The sequence below is a fragment of the Callospermophilus lateralis genome, chromosome 1 (assembly GCF_048772815.1).
Source record: "Callospermophilus lateralis isolate mCalLat2 chromosome 1, mCalLat2.hap1, whole genome shotgun sequence".
Classification (NCBI taxonomy): Eukaryota; Metazoa; Chordata; class Mammalia; order Rodentia; family Sciuridae; genus Callospermophilus; species Callospermophilus lateralis.
In genome coordinates, this window is record NC_135305.1 from 8,618,312 (window position 1) to 8,632,711 (window position 14,400).

At 45.6% G+C, this 14,400-nt stretch overlaps 1 protein-coding gene across 1 annotated transcript in view; it reads right to left on the bottom strand.

The window, feature by feature from the left end:
* Cntnap2 (contactin associated protein 2) overlaps positions 1 to 14,400 on the bottom strand; it is a 1,322,317-nt gene that overhangs the window by 191,803 nt on the left and 1,116,114 nt on the right. Inside the window, exon 17 of the mRNA XM_076852920.2 lies at positions 14,162 to 14,380. Coding sequence (XP_076709035.2) covers positions 14,162 to 14,380 — 219 coding nt within the window. The remainder of the gene's footprint in view (positions 1 to 14,161; positions 14,381 to 14,400) is intronic.

Below are 14,400 nucleotides of genomic sequence, written 5' to 3' on the forward strand. Positions count from 1 at the left end.
AACTCATATTAACAGAAGACTGGCTGTACCAGGCCCTGTCCCCAAAACTTTATATATTTCAACTCTCAAAGATAAGTCTCATTATGACCCGCATTTTACAGATGAGGAAACTGAAGCCCAGCAAGTTGATTTGTGCAATGTCACACAGCTGGCAAGGGGCCAGACTGACCGCCAGGCTGTGCTCTCACTGTATCGATAGCTGCCATATAGACTTGGGGTGTGTATCACATAAGGCTCTTTCTTCCCCCCATCTGATATGTCTCTAGGTGTTGCTGTGTTTATACATGGAAAACACTTAATGCCTGAGATAGGCTGGGCCATTTACCATCGTCCCTGAAGCCACAGGGTGGCTGAGCCTGAAGGGGAAACACAATGTTCACAATTGAATGTGGGTGCCGGAACTGGTCTCAGGTCAGCAAAGAAAAGACACATCTTTGGTGCCATCCCTGTACTAGGTTTTAAAAACCTAGTACAAAGCTTAACACTGAGATTGTGAAGCCACATCAGGAGTGGGCCTTGGACCCTGGCGGTGGTGGAGGTTGATCCTTCTGCCTGTGCCCAGTTTGCCAGCATGGATTTCAGAGGGCATCGCTCTGCAGCGGGTCTTGCAGTTCCAAGTCCACAGGTGGGGATAAGAGAGTTCCAGGCTAAATTGCCACTTCCTGGTCGGATCCAAATCTTAAACAATTGACAGGTACATTAGTAAACTCTAATGCAACCCCAGACCTCAAATTTCTCAGCTGAGAACTCTGTCTAAATATTCCGCTGACAAATATCTGTACATGATTTCGCATATTGTGTGCCCTGCTGAGAAATTCTGCTCATATTTGAAGCAAAAATAAGTATCTTTCTGCTGATCCTACATTCCCCATGTCTCCCCCTCTTATGTTTTTAGAAGTATCTATGTAAACACCCATAGCTAGTGCCTTTCAATTCAGAGTGAAGAATCCCCAGCACTGGCCTTCACCTAGCGCCTTGGTCTTGTCTCCCAGAGTCCAAACTTCAGCAAGTCTTGACAGATGTGTCCCCAGGTCAAGGCTGGGCTGGTGGGTCTGGGAGGAATCAGCACAGCTCTGATAACTGACCCTCGTGGAGGCCTGGGCTTTCCATGCCAAGAGGGTAGAGGACCAAGACCAGAAGGGTTGAGACGGGAAAGAGAAGGAAGTCAGCAGAGAGCTCAAGACAACAGAATGGCAGGGAGTCTCGAGGTCAAGGAGGGAGAAGTTATAAAGGTCAAAGTCCCCCTGGAAGTCAGGGAAAGTGAGAGAGCCACAAGAGACCATTAGATTTGGTGATTTTGGAGACAGAGGCTTCAGTGTGGAATGAGACTGTTACTAATGAGGGTGAGGGCGTGGGTGGTGAGAGGATGGATTCAGCGGGGTGGTAGGTCCCTGACTTAGGAATCAACACTAGAACATGACTGTCCTCTGGCTGAGCAGGAATGAGGCACCTTGAAGTTGAGCGTGTGGAGGGGTGAGGGACTGGAAATGGACACAGGAAAGGTTGAGAGGGACGGCAATCCTAGGGCTCTGTGTCCTGAGGCAGGAGTCATCTTCCCAACCTCAACTCACTGGCAGAAGCCCAGTTCAGGCCCTCCATGGCGAGGCCTGAGGACAGGGAGCACTGTGGAAGGAGCACTGTGGAAGGAGCACTGTGGAAGGAGCACTGGGGAAGCCCACACCCTGCCTCACCTGCCCTGGCAGAGGCAGGACCAGGGAGTGCAGAAGAGGTGCCGTTGACGCAAAGGAGTAGCAGCAAAGTTAGCAAAATGATACCTTCCTGAAACCGAAATCTCAGAGAGATGACTATTGTGAACGTGAAGTGGTTGGAGATATTGAAATGAGAAAATTTATGATTGCTGAAAAAAGCTTCCTTTGGACAGGTTGAGTAGCAGAGTAGAAACAGAGCTGAAGAATAGCTCCGTGGGTTGGAATAAGGGGTCAAAATACTTCCTAATGGGTCCAGGAAAGGACAAAGAGATTTTAAAAAAGTGAAGGAAAGCCGAGAACCACAGAGGGAGGAAGTAGAAATGCCAGCGTCTGCCTAACAGTAGCCTCGGGAAGAGGTGGCATCAAGGCAAGCAATGGCCTGTTTGAAAAAACAGGAGGGCAGAATTTTCTGGAAGACACAGTGTTAGACTTTGGATGGAATCCTGAAGAGGGTGGAAAAGCCAACCACAACAAACAGCACCTACATCCACAGCTGTGGCCTTGAGACCCGTACCCCGGGGTCCCCACACAGGACTCAGAAAACCTTCACGGAAAAGCCTCCATCTTTACTTGCATTAGCTACTAGAAGAGCTGCAGCATCTCCTTCAGTTAGGAATGTAGGGAAAATCACAGCAGCATGAGGAGCCGTGCTTGTATACTGCTGCCAAGGAAAACAAACGGGATTTTCAAGTTACCTTGGAGTTGTAGATCGAAAAAAAAACTTATGTTCTTGATTACTCTGAAATTATGGTTGTTGGTGGATTCACACTAGGTCTTGTCATTTAAAGCATAGTTTTGAAAAACTACTGTGTCAAAAATTTGATGTTTTAAACGTCTCGATGACTTTATTTTAGTTATATCATGTTTCTTCTGTAATTGTGTATATTTTCTTTTCTTCATATAAGACACTGTTCTGGGAAGGCAGACAGAGGCTTCCCCAGATTTCCAGAAGGATCCTTGACCCCCCAAAGAGTTACAAACTCCTGCATTCTAGTAAAGTTATGGGAATTCAATAAAAAAAAATGAAGTTCTTAAAAGCTTTCAGGGACAAAAGACAGAAATAAGAACTTCACCTATGTCAACCCCCTCAGTAGCATGCTGGCTTTGAAAGATAGCTAACCAATGTCTTCAGAGTGTTGATTTGAATATGGGAACCGCTAAGGCGTTCGTCGGCAGCAGGGTACCAGAAGGAGTCCCTTTGGTGCCAGTCTCTTTCCTTTTGTGGTGCTGGGAATTGAACTGAATTAAAAGGAATTTAGGGGGAGATTAGAGGGTGTGGGAAGTAAGTGTCAGTAAAAAGAAAAACTTAACTACCACTGTTTTTTGGTAAGCAATTGTGAGTAAATATATTCATGCTATTCCACAGTTAGAACTATAGAAGTTGCCGCTTGTAGGTGACAGGCGGGACAGGAGTGGGTGCTGGGCCTCCCGTTTCACTCCGGAGGACAGCGTGGATACTGGTACATCTTTGTGGACGACAGGGAAAGAAACCAGCACTAGGAGTCTTAACAAGTTAGGGGCAGGGGCCAGGGAAATGAAAGTAGAGGTCCAGAGCAGAAACAAACTGTGAGATGAAGAACGCTATGGGGTAAAGATGGGAATTGTATGTCGGTCTAAGGAACAGTGAATCAAGAGGCTCACCAAGAGCCTGACAGTGAAATGCCCTGAACAAGACGAAGCTGCCATTGGAAGGACCAACTCCTAGACATGCAATGAATAAAGTCTGGGATATGCCCTCAGAAACTGCTAGGTCAAGAGCAACAGTGAGTAAGATTGGAACACACGTGATCTTCGACTGGGTGATTCTGGACACAAATGAACTCACTGAAGAGTGATTTGAAGTAGCAGAGTTGGGAGAGACCCAGGTATTCATCATTGGGAGATGGGATAAAGGATGCACAGTACATACCCATAATGGAACATAGTCACAGAATAGAATTCACAGAATTACACAAAGAGAAAACAGAAGGCTAGTGAGAAGACTAAGAAACAGAATGCGATTTGTAGCACGACACCATTTACGTAAAGCATGATGGGAAAAAAACACTACAAATGTTCAGGAACACTCGTATTTTTTGAACAAAAACATAGAGGGAGGGTTAGCAGGGCAAGCATACAGTATACTCCAGTGGGTGTCAGTGATAGAGCAAGTGAAACTGGGAATGGTTAAAAGAGAAAGAAAGATTAAAATGAATGCACAACACTGTCAGGATGTGACAAGAGGACGGTGAAATGAGGAGAGACCTCAGTTCTGCATATCCAGGGGACTCGACAAAAATGAGGCCCGGGCAAGGAGAAAGGATAGAATGAAGCATTAGTGGGAAATAGTAACGAAAGTGGGTATCTTCTCTCTCACTTTCTTAGTGTGCTGCAGGGGAACTATGGGCTTGTGGGTACCTATCTGTTGGGTATTTGAGTCACTTACGCTAATTACTAAACAATAATTTTCTATGCAATACTTGCCACTTATTATCATGAAGTTTGGTTGAATCCTTATTGGAAGAATAAAAAAAAATCCAGGTCATGATCATTTGAAAAACTTGTTAGACATTTTAGAAAATATTGATTGCACAACTGGTGCCTTTCTGTTAACATGCCTTCTCTGGGCCAGACCCTCCGATGTCATGAGAGAGTTGGCATGGGAAACCAGAGTCCCTGAAGGTTTTGCTCTTGTGGCACATGAGCTACTTTTTACAGAAGGTGAACCATAAGTTGGCTCCCAATATTAGGTTCAAGATGTTTCTCTTCACATTTTCCACACTCATGACCTCTGCCTTCAAGTAAGTAGCTCAGCTGCTGCGGAAACAGGTGGCTCAAGGCTGCCTTCTAGTTGAGGGCTTAGAAGAGGTTCAAGGGACACGGTCAATTTCATTATGTTGGGAGCATACACAAAAAGAGTGACTTGCTTTATTCTCTTTATATGTTAAGACTCTAACTGTAAAACAGACAGCTGGAATTGCAAAAGTTAATTAGTTTTGTTCAGTAAAGGACAGAAAAGGAAAATGGCAGCCATTAGTGGAGAAGGGTCCTTCTTGCGTGTAGCTGGGCTGGGTTTAGGGTAGCTTTGCTGAGAAGAGAGAGAGCAGCTGACTCAGGGCGCAGCAGGGCAGAGCTCTGGGCCAGTGGTCAGGCTAAGAACAGAAGACGAGTGCTGGTCGGCTTGGTGGTGAACAGCTGGGAGCAGTGGGTATTCCAGGCTGCAGACGCCAGCACTCATTTGCATTTTTGCTTCGTGTAGAGTTTATTGACATGATTTTTAAACTTGATTCTATCTAGCAAATGATTTGATTCATTTATTTATTTTTTCTTATGACAAATGGTTTCTCATCATGACATCATTTCCTATCCCTATCTGGAAGTGAACCAGAGACCAGTCATCTAGGTTTGGGGCAGAAATTTATAATTAGGCTCCCAGCTGATATCTCAGCTAGTGCCAAAGAAGTAAGACCTCAATTTGATATTATGGAGATGGAAAACTACATTCAAGGTCAAGACTGATCCAATGGTGGCTTTCATAATATTCTGATTTTTCTCTGTGACTTTTTTTTTTTTTCTTTTGTCATGCTTGATTTCAGTCTCAGATACTTGGCGAAAAAAGATATTTCCAAAGATGGCAAATATCATCAAATTTTATGAAAAGAATTTTGAAGAATGATTATTTCTTGCTTTAGAAATGGGATGATCTAATTTTGAATCTATTAAGTCGGAGAAATAGCAAAAATTATACAATTTAATTTATTGATTTATTCAGTCGTTAACTCAGTAAATGTTCACAGAGAAAGAACTGCTCATTGGTTGGTGGGACTGTATTATTCTCAGTTTCTGCTGTCAGGTAGCTTACCTTCGAGTAGGAGGACACAAAAGTAAATGAACATATTACCTGACCCGAGGAGAACTGGAATGGGTGGCTGCCTGGCTACTTGAGATTACATGGTCAGGGAAGGTCTCCATAGGGGGTGGTAGAAGCTGAGATAGGATCCTCAGGAAGAAGTGGATTGTTGATGTCTGGGGAGGTATTTCAGGCGAGGGAACCCAGTGAAAATGCTATGCAGCAGGAACAAGCTTTGTTATGTTCAAGCAAAGCAGTGACCACAAAGACTAGGGAGAGAGAGCACTGGTTACAGTCATTCAAGCAAGAAGCAAAGGTGGCGTTGATAAGGGTGGGACTCGGGGTGGTGGGTGCTCTTGTGGCATGGTTTAAAGGTGGGGTTGTAGGACTTTCTATTGGATGGTGAGTAATGAGAGATGGAGAAGAAAGAAGGGAAATAAGAAAATTAAGAGTAATTTCAAATGTTGAGCAAAAATGGTGATGTCATTTACTGAGCTGGGGAAGGTTGGTGGAGACACCAAGGCTTGGGGTAGGCATGGAGATTTTTCCTGCCATGTTTATTCTGAGATGCTTTTTAGATATCCAGGTAGGCAGGTGGATGAATGGGTCTGGAGTTCCTGAGAAAAGTGAAGCCTAAAGATTTAAATTGAAGAGTCACTGGTGCATAAGCAGTATTGGAGGCCATTAGATGTTGGGCTGGACCAGATCCTGCTGGACCAGATCTTGCAGGACAATGTGTGGATGGAGAAGAGAGGATGCTCTGTGGCCCTTCAACATTTAATGGTCAAGTAGAGGAGGAGAACATAGGAGAGACTATAGCAGTGGCCCAGGAGGACACAGGAAAAGCAGGACAGCATACTGTGAGAGCAGTGACAGTGATTGGGAGACCAGTGTCTGAGATTGATGACTTCATGGCTGTGGCAGGCTTGGTAACTTGGAAAGTTTCTATGCAAAGGTGTAGGATGCCTGGTTGCCATAGCAATGCTCTCCATGGGGAAACTCTGTTGCTAGAGTCTTATCAGCTTGACCTTGCTCTCAGGCACACAGCTCCTGAGAACGAAGGAACTTCTTTGCTAAGATAACCACTATGTTTCACCAGTTCTGCTGCTCTTTCACCTGCCTGGGAATTAGTAACTTTAAACAATGGACTTTCTTGAGAGCTGCACAATGCTCCTAACTCTGCACATTGCAACTGTAGAATGTAATTGAGGAAATAGCTGCATACTGTTGCTAACTCTGTAACTTTCATGAATACAAAGAATAATGCTTGAATAGTATTTAATCTGATTAATGAGACATAAATAATAAAGATTGCTGGTGTAATTCTTTAGACCTGCTTCTCCACCAGAAAGGATCACTCCACCCAATCCCAGCTTTATCCTCAAGATCTGAATGTGTGACTCCTTTTTTTTTTTTTTCTAATCTCCCGTTGCCCCTCACCAGAACCTGCTTGTTTGGCCATGCTGGCCACGGTAGCATACTGCCCAGGAATCCAAGGGAAGGGGGAATTTCAGAATGGCCTGTGGGATGTGGAAAAAAGAACAGAAGAATGTGATGTAAACTTGGGATCCATGTTGATTTCAACAGCCTATATCATAAGAAGAAAGGAAAGGAAGGAAGAAAAGAAGGAAGAGAAGGAGGGAAGGGAGGAGTTAAGATATAACTTAAGTTAAGATATTCTTTTCCACATCATAGACACATCAAGAGAGGAGTCTCATCCCCTGAGAAGAGTGCTTCTGCCTGAGATTCTCTTGTTGATCATTCCTTTGTGTTTGGAGTGATCCTCTGTCTGCCAGGCCGACCCATCTCATGTCAGCATGACCTCCATCCCTGTCAGTGACATTCTCCTACTAGAGACCCCACCACTGAGTAAAGCACATCCCCACTGGGCTCTTCTGTCATTTGGAGTGTGCACATCTTGGTTGGGATGGGTTTTTCTGTGTGTTTTGTGAACTTCCGGCACAGCCTATAGCTAAAGGTAGCACAGTGTCTCCAAGTGCCCCTTGGCCATGGTGTCATCCCAGACAAAGGGTCTTGTGTACCTGGACCAACATGGCCTTAAGTTCCCTTCAGCTTGCCTAACCACAGACAGGCATTTGGACCTCTGACCTCCTGTTCTTACTTACTTTAGAAAACTTGTACGGTAATTGCTATTTCTTTCTCTGGCCCTTTCAGGTGTAAATCATTTCAAAAGCCTTTTGGGGGAGTTTTACTACTGAGAATGTCTTCCTCAGGGACCTGGAGCCACTCTGAAATGTAAACCTCACAGAAGAAGCACCCAGCTCCCAGCTTCCAGTCTCCACGGGAAGACGGGAAGACGGGAACCCCCTTTCCAGGCTCCCTCTCCAAGTCGGAAAACTACGTCCTCTCTTAGGATGAGGAGAGCTGACCTTCTTTAAGTATAATCAATTGACAGACCCAGTGGGCCCAGGAACCCTCCTGTCTCTGCTCCTGCACATTTTCCCGTGTGTACTTGAACAGAATAAAAATAGCTCTCAGGCACACAGCTGAGGCTGAGCGCTGGTCTCTCCACGCTGGTGTCCTGGCCGTGCACAGAGCCCTCCTGGCCTGAGCAACGTTGCCCAGTGCAGATTTAATTTGGAGAAGTGAAATGTTGAGTGTCTGAAATTGGAACAGCTGGGATCAAATCCCTTCTTGTTCCCTAATAGATGCAGGACCTGGGGGGGGGGGGCGTTAACTCATCTTAACTTCAGTTTCTTCCCTGTGAAAGTGAAACAGGAACTAGCCATAGGATCCACTTCCTAGGGTCTTGTGTGGATTAGATAGGTGACGTGGCCTCGAGGTGTTCCCCTGGACCACTCAGCCTGCACTCATGTCTTTACTGCTGAGTCCACGATAAAAGAAAATGGGAGAAAACCACAGAAAGTCTTTGCTAACTGCTCTCCTGACAGAGGATTGCTATGCAGACTATATAAAAATTCAAAAAAAAAAAAACCTAAATGCAAAAACCCCCACAAATAAACCATTTAATAAATGGGCAAACAAACTAAACCCACATTTCTCAAAAGAAGAAATACAAATGGCAGTGCAGATATGAAAAAATGTTCACCATCATCACAATTAGGGAAATGCAGATCAAAACGACACTGAGATTTCATCTCACACCAGTCAGAATGGCAGCCATCAGGAATACAAACAACAACAATAAACGCTGGAGAGGACGTGGAGAAAAAGGAACTCTTTTCCACTGCTGGTGGGACTGTAAATTAGTACAACCTCTACGGAAGTATGGAGGTTCCTCAGAAGACTGGGCGTGGAAACACAGTTTCATCCAGCTATACCCCTCCTCTTGATTTACCCTAAAGAATTAAAGTCAGCATGCTACAGTGACACATGCACACCCAAAAACTATGGAACTAGCCCAGGGGTCCATCAATGGACAAAGGAAAGTATGGTACCTATAAAAGGTAGTTTTATTTGGCCATAAAGAAAAATTAAATGATGCCATTTGCAGGAAAATGGATGGAACTTAAGAATATTATGTTAAGTGAAATAAGCCAAATCCAGAAGGTCAAGGGTCACATGCTTTCTCTCATATGTGGAAGCTAGAGAGGAAAAAAGAAAAGAAAGAGAGGTGAGGGAATGTCATGAAAATTGAAGGGAGATCACTACAGTAGAGGAAAGGGACCAGGGAGAGGGAGAATGAGAGAAAAGGGGGAAAATACTAGGGAATGATATTGGTCAAATTATATTACTACATTGTGTGCAGGTGTGAATATGTAACAATGATACCACCATTATGTATAATTGTAATCTACCAATTAAAAAATGGGGGAAAGCACACATTTGCTTTGTTATAATTCCTGCAATTTAGAAATTTGGATTTTGTGTGGTGTGTGTGTGTGTGTGTGTGTGTGTGTGTAAACACACACTTTTTTTTTTCCCCCTTTTGCAGTGCTGAGGATCAAACCTGGATATTGCAAACTTCCTAGACAGGAGGGATGACCCTCTTATTCATGTGCAGATTTGGGTGCGGTTCATGGCGGGGATCCTGGTTTTTCTCCTCACACACAAGTGTGACTTCCTCTCTGCTCTTCCAATCACTTGGCATGGCAGCTGGTTCTTGATTTTGGATGCCGTGGGTATGAGGAACAGCCGACCAAACAAGCTGTCTTATTAAGGTGGAGGAATCCGGTCCCTTTGAGGGGAAAGCCAGCCAAGCTCAGCTCAGGGAACGGCCCTCACAGTCGAATCTTCGTTAATAAACCTCAGCTCTCCTACAAACTCCGCTGCACTCAGGCGAGAAAGGTCTCCCCCAGCCAGGCTGTTGGAGGAGGCGGCGGTGGCGCCCCCCCCCACCTGTCTCTAAGCCATCCTGAAGACAGTGACCCTCTCTGCATCTCCAAGTGGACTTCGCACCCATCACATAAGAGCTCGAAGGACCCAGAATGACTTTTGGCTCCTCCAGCTACATGCTGCACAGCAGACACCCCCTCCTTCGGCCTCCATAGAGATTTCCGAAGCGGTGCACCCAGTATGTGGACCCTGGACACTCGTCACCAGTGAAGACGACCCAAACCCCCCTCTCAGGGAGACACTCAGGAGCGGGATGTCTTTCTGAAGCCGCCTCCATGTCTCTGAACTCTGACCTCCTTGGATGACTTCCAAGTTACACTCTGGCCACCTAAACCAGAGCCCTGCTCTGACGGGCCTGCTTGGCTCCCTTCTAAGGCCTGTGCTCACCGGCTGGCGGAGGCCCTGTGGACACCCTCCTCCCTCACAGTGCTGCCCAGCTGCCTGGACTCCAGACTCCCTGGGAAGGCTTGGTGCCAACGGGGGCTTTGGCTCAGGCCAGCCTGGAGTCCCTCAGGCTGACAATGACCAGCAGCATGTCCGCAGTTCTCCCACCACCTGAGGGGAATCTGGCCACGGCTGCCCCGGAGGACTTTGGCCTGGCTGGCTGAGAGTTCCTGCCACCATGTGCCACAAGTGCCTCTCCCAGGCCAGACCGGAGCTCCTCATGAGCTAGTGGCCCATTTGGATCAAAGGCAGGAAGAAGTTTCCTGTGGTTTTCAAACAAACGCCAGCAACTGCTTTTTCCCTCTTGGGTGCCTTGTAAATTTTAGATTTCCTTGTTAATTTTCTACTAGAACAGAATCGTAACTAGCTTATTACTTCCAAGTGACCTGTGCTGGCCCTTTCTGAATGACAACTTCTAATTATATTTTAGATGTAGAGTGACAGCTGTATCTTCTCTATTTTTTTTCCCAGTTACTTTGGAAAAGGGCATGTGAGTCTGGCCTTGCTGACGCAGAAAGTGGCGGAGGCTGGGCACCCCCACGTCCACTCTGTGTACCAGGCCAGGAACCGCTTTCAGAGTACTTTAGCATCAGGTCCTTCAAAGCCCCCCTTCTCTAGAACCAGAGGGAGCTTGTGATTGTTCTGTTTAGTTATAAATCAAGTAGAATATATTTTAGCAGATTATACATACATAGAGTATAACGTATTCTATTTAGGATCCCGCTCTTGCGGTTGTACATGATGTGGAGTTACCATGGTGATGCCCAGGAAACTTGTGACAGGTTATTTCTACTGTATTTCCTATTCCCAAGCCTCTTCCCTTCCCTTTGTTTCCCTTGTCTAATCCAGTGGATTTCTATTATTGCCTTTCCCAACCTCCCTTGTTTTGGGTTAGTTTCCACAAACTGGACAGGACATTTGACCTTTGGTTTTTTTGGGATTAGCTTATTTCACTTATTATGATAGTCTCTAATTCCATCCATTTACCAGCAAATGACATACGTTCATTCTTATTTATGGCTGAGTAATATTCCATTGTGTATATATATATATATACCACATCTTCTTTATTGGTTCATGTGATGTTCTTGCTTGCTTTTCTGGCTGACTGTGAGAAGACTCCTGGGCCCCTGCTTACTGCTCAGGGATCTCTGTGGCAGGAGAGCAAAGGACTTGAGGGGCATTTGTGCAGGTGAGTGTTCCCTTGGGGGTGCTGGGTTGAAGGGATCACATTTCATATTAGCGTCTGAGGAGCCAGTTGAAAGACGTTTCTTTGGAAGTGTTCGAAAGTTCCATGGTGGAAAACCCAACGGGGTGAAAAAGAAAGGAACTCATATCCAGTGCTAGGTGCTCTCCTGAGTGATTTACATGGAGTAGCTCATTTAATTCAGAGACAAATGCATTCTGATTAAATAAAGAAATATTAAGTGATTTATCAGTGGTCTTCAAGTTGGCAAATGGCCGAGGTGGCATCTGAAGCCCAATTTGTTAAGCATGCAACCCCGTGGGAGGGTCTGCACCCTGGCAGCCCAGGTCTTGTTTAACAGTCACTAGGCACCTCATCACAGAGGCCTAAAGTTAGAAGGGATTGGGGAACAGCTAGTCCAACTGCTTTACTGGACAGACGAGGAAAGAGGCTCAGAGAGGAAGTAGGGGTACTTGGTCAAGGAAATGTTTTTACCAGAGCTGAACTGAAACCCGTCCACGGGTTGCCTGCATCTTACTGAATGATTGATTGTGGGAGAACTGGCTTTGGGATTCACAGCTGTTGAACTTGAACTTGATTTATCCAAACTTGATGCTCCCCTGCACTTAGCCTGGTGCAGAACAATATTGTTCTTCTGCTGCAGAACCAAATTTCTCAGATTGGCTCAACTAGCTTGTGTCTGAGAGATGCGCTCCAGGCCTGCTTCTGAGATCACAGGAAATTAGAAACTGGAACGCGAGCCCACCTTTTATTATCAGGTGAAGAGAAGTCGCTGACTCAACCTGAGCCCACGGCAGAATCCTCTTTATGGGTTTTTTTTAAAACTCGTGGCAGTTGATAGCCTTGCTAGTACCTTTCCACAAAGCCCTTTCCTCCTGTGACATTACCTTCTCCTCTTTCCTTCCTTTGCTCGTCCTGGTTCTCTTCACTGCCCCTGAGGTGTCTTTCACTGCCTGTCCCTCACATTTCATTTTTCTGTGAATTCTGATTTCACTCTCTGTTCTGCTCTGCTCATATGTCATTTTCTTTAAATGAATCAACCTCCCTTTCCAGACCACCATAAATGCTCTTTCCCTTTTCATCTTACAGCCTGACTAGGTCTCCAAAATTCTTTCAGATCCCTTTAAGGTGTGGGTGCAAACTGATAAAACTCATGTTGGACATCTGTATCTGGGGCCAAGGTGAGAAAAAAATGGGAAATTGGGCCAAGTAGAGTCACCCAGTATAAGGAAAACCAAGTAGAATATGCCCAGCATGTTTGGGATTAGCAGAATTCAGGAAGAAACTTGCCCTAAGTAGGTGGGCAGACACTGATGAAGTGAAATCTGCTCATCATGCTTAGCAGGAATCAATGGGCCTGATATTTAGCGGATGGATTCTGAGATCGCCATTTGAGGGAAGGATTTGGAAAAGAGGTGAGTTCCCAGTGAGTTTGCAGACGATTTTATTTCAAAACCCGTAACTCTTTCCATGGCCCCTGGTGGATGGGCTTGTTGACAAGTCGGTCTCCTTTTCAAAGCTCATCAACTGACACTTTCGTTCTGTAGTTTGCCCTCATCACATGAAAGGAGTGGCCACCCAATTTTATCTTTTTTTAAAAAAAATGACTTTCTAATGTTCTTTGATCATCCCACAGCAACTGTGAAAGACACTGTGGGGACTCTGGTCCTCTTTAACATTAGCTGACCCTTGGTGAGGCTCTACCATCAGGGTGGCACCCAGGTAACAGCTGTGATGAATATGAATAGCACCAGGTCACAGCCAGCTTGCTGGGTGGAGCCTGCCGCAGTTGGCTGAACTGAGCAAGGAGCCCCCAGAAACCCAGAGAGTGGGTCTAAGGTTGTGCCTCCACAAAGTCCTTCAAATCCACCATTAGAGGAAAGATGCTAACTTCCTGAAATATGAATATTCTGGAAAACAATTAAACTTCATGGAGAGTGATATTGCTCTGCCGCAATGTTAGGTTCACCTGGAATGTGTCAATAGCAATGACAATGACATTGGTGAAAAGACCAGCGGCTGGACCTCCTTCATGGGCTTTTTGGCAGGGTTTAACTTTCTGATTAGCACTGGCTTCTTTCCCACCTGGAGGTACACCAGGTCAGCCCAAGTCTCAGTCTTTCTCTGCCTAGAAACTTGAGAATGGGCACAGGAAAGAACGATTGCTAGTTGTCATTTCAGAAAATCTAAATATCGTCCATTACCTTTTTTGCTCCTTCCTTTGCTCCCCCTCTCCCCTTACTCACCGTTTCAAGCAAACTTGAACTTAGAGAACCCATTCTTCCTCCCCTTCCTCCTTCTTCTATCCCTCCCTCCCTTCCTTCCTCCCAGTTGTAAGTGCCCTAAATAATCGAATAACTTTACATCGTCTAAAACCACAAATCCAAAGTTGCAGACATCAGAGGGCCCAAGGGACATCCCAGTTCACACTCTGATCTTGTGGCTGAGGACCCTGAATCCAGAAAGTAGGGGTGATGTCAAATCCAGGTCTCCTGAGAGTTCTCTTTCTATTCTGCCTTAGAAGAGACAAGAGGACCAGAAACTTATTTTGGAAGGATCTCTATCAAAACCCCCTTCAGAATTTTTTTTTTTTTTTTTCATGGTGAAGTTTCTTAAAACCAACAGGGAAGTCACGATTGTCCTTCTGGTACTCACCAACGAACAGCTGGCTGTAGAGTTCCAGGCGGGTGTGGCCTTCCGTTGGGGCCTTGCGGATCTGCTGGGGCAGCCGGTCCACCTGGAGACTGGCTTGCTTGACATTCCTCTCTGCAGTGACCCGGTGCCACTGGTCATCGTTGAGAGAGGAGGGCGACCTCACTACAATCTCCACTGGCCCATTTCCAACATCGAATGAAAAGGACACTTCTGTGGCAGCTGCAGGAGCAGAAAGTATG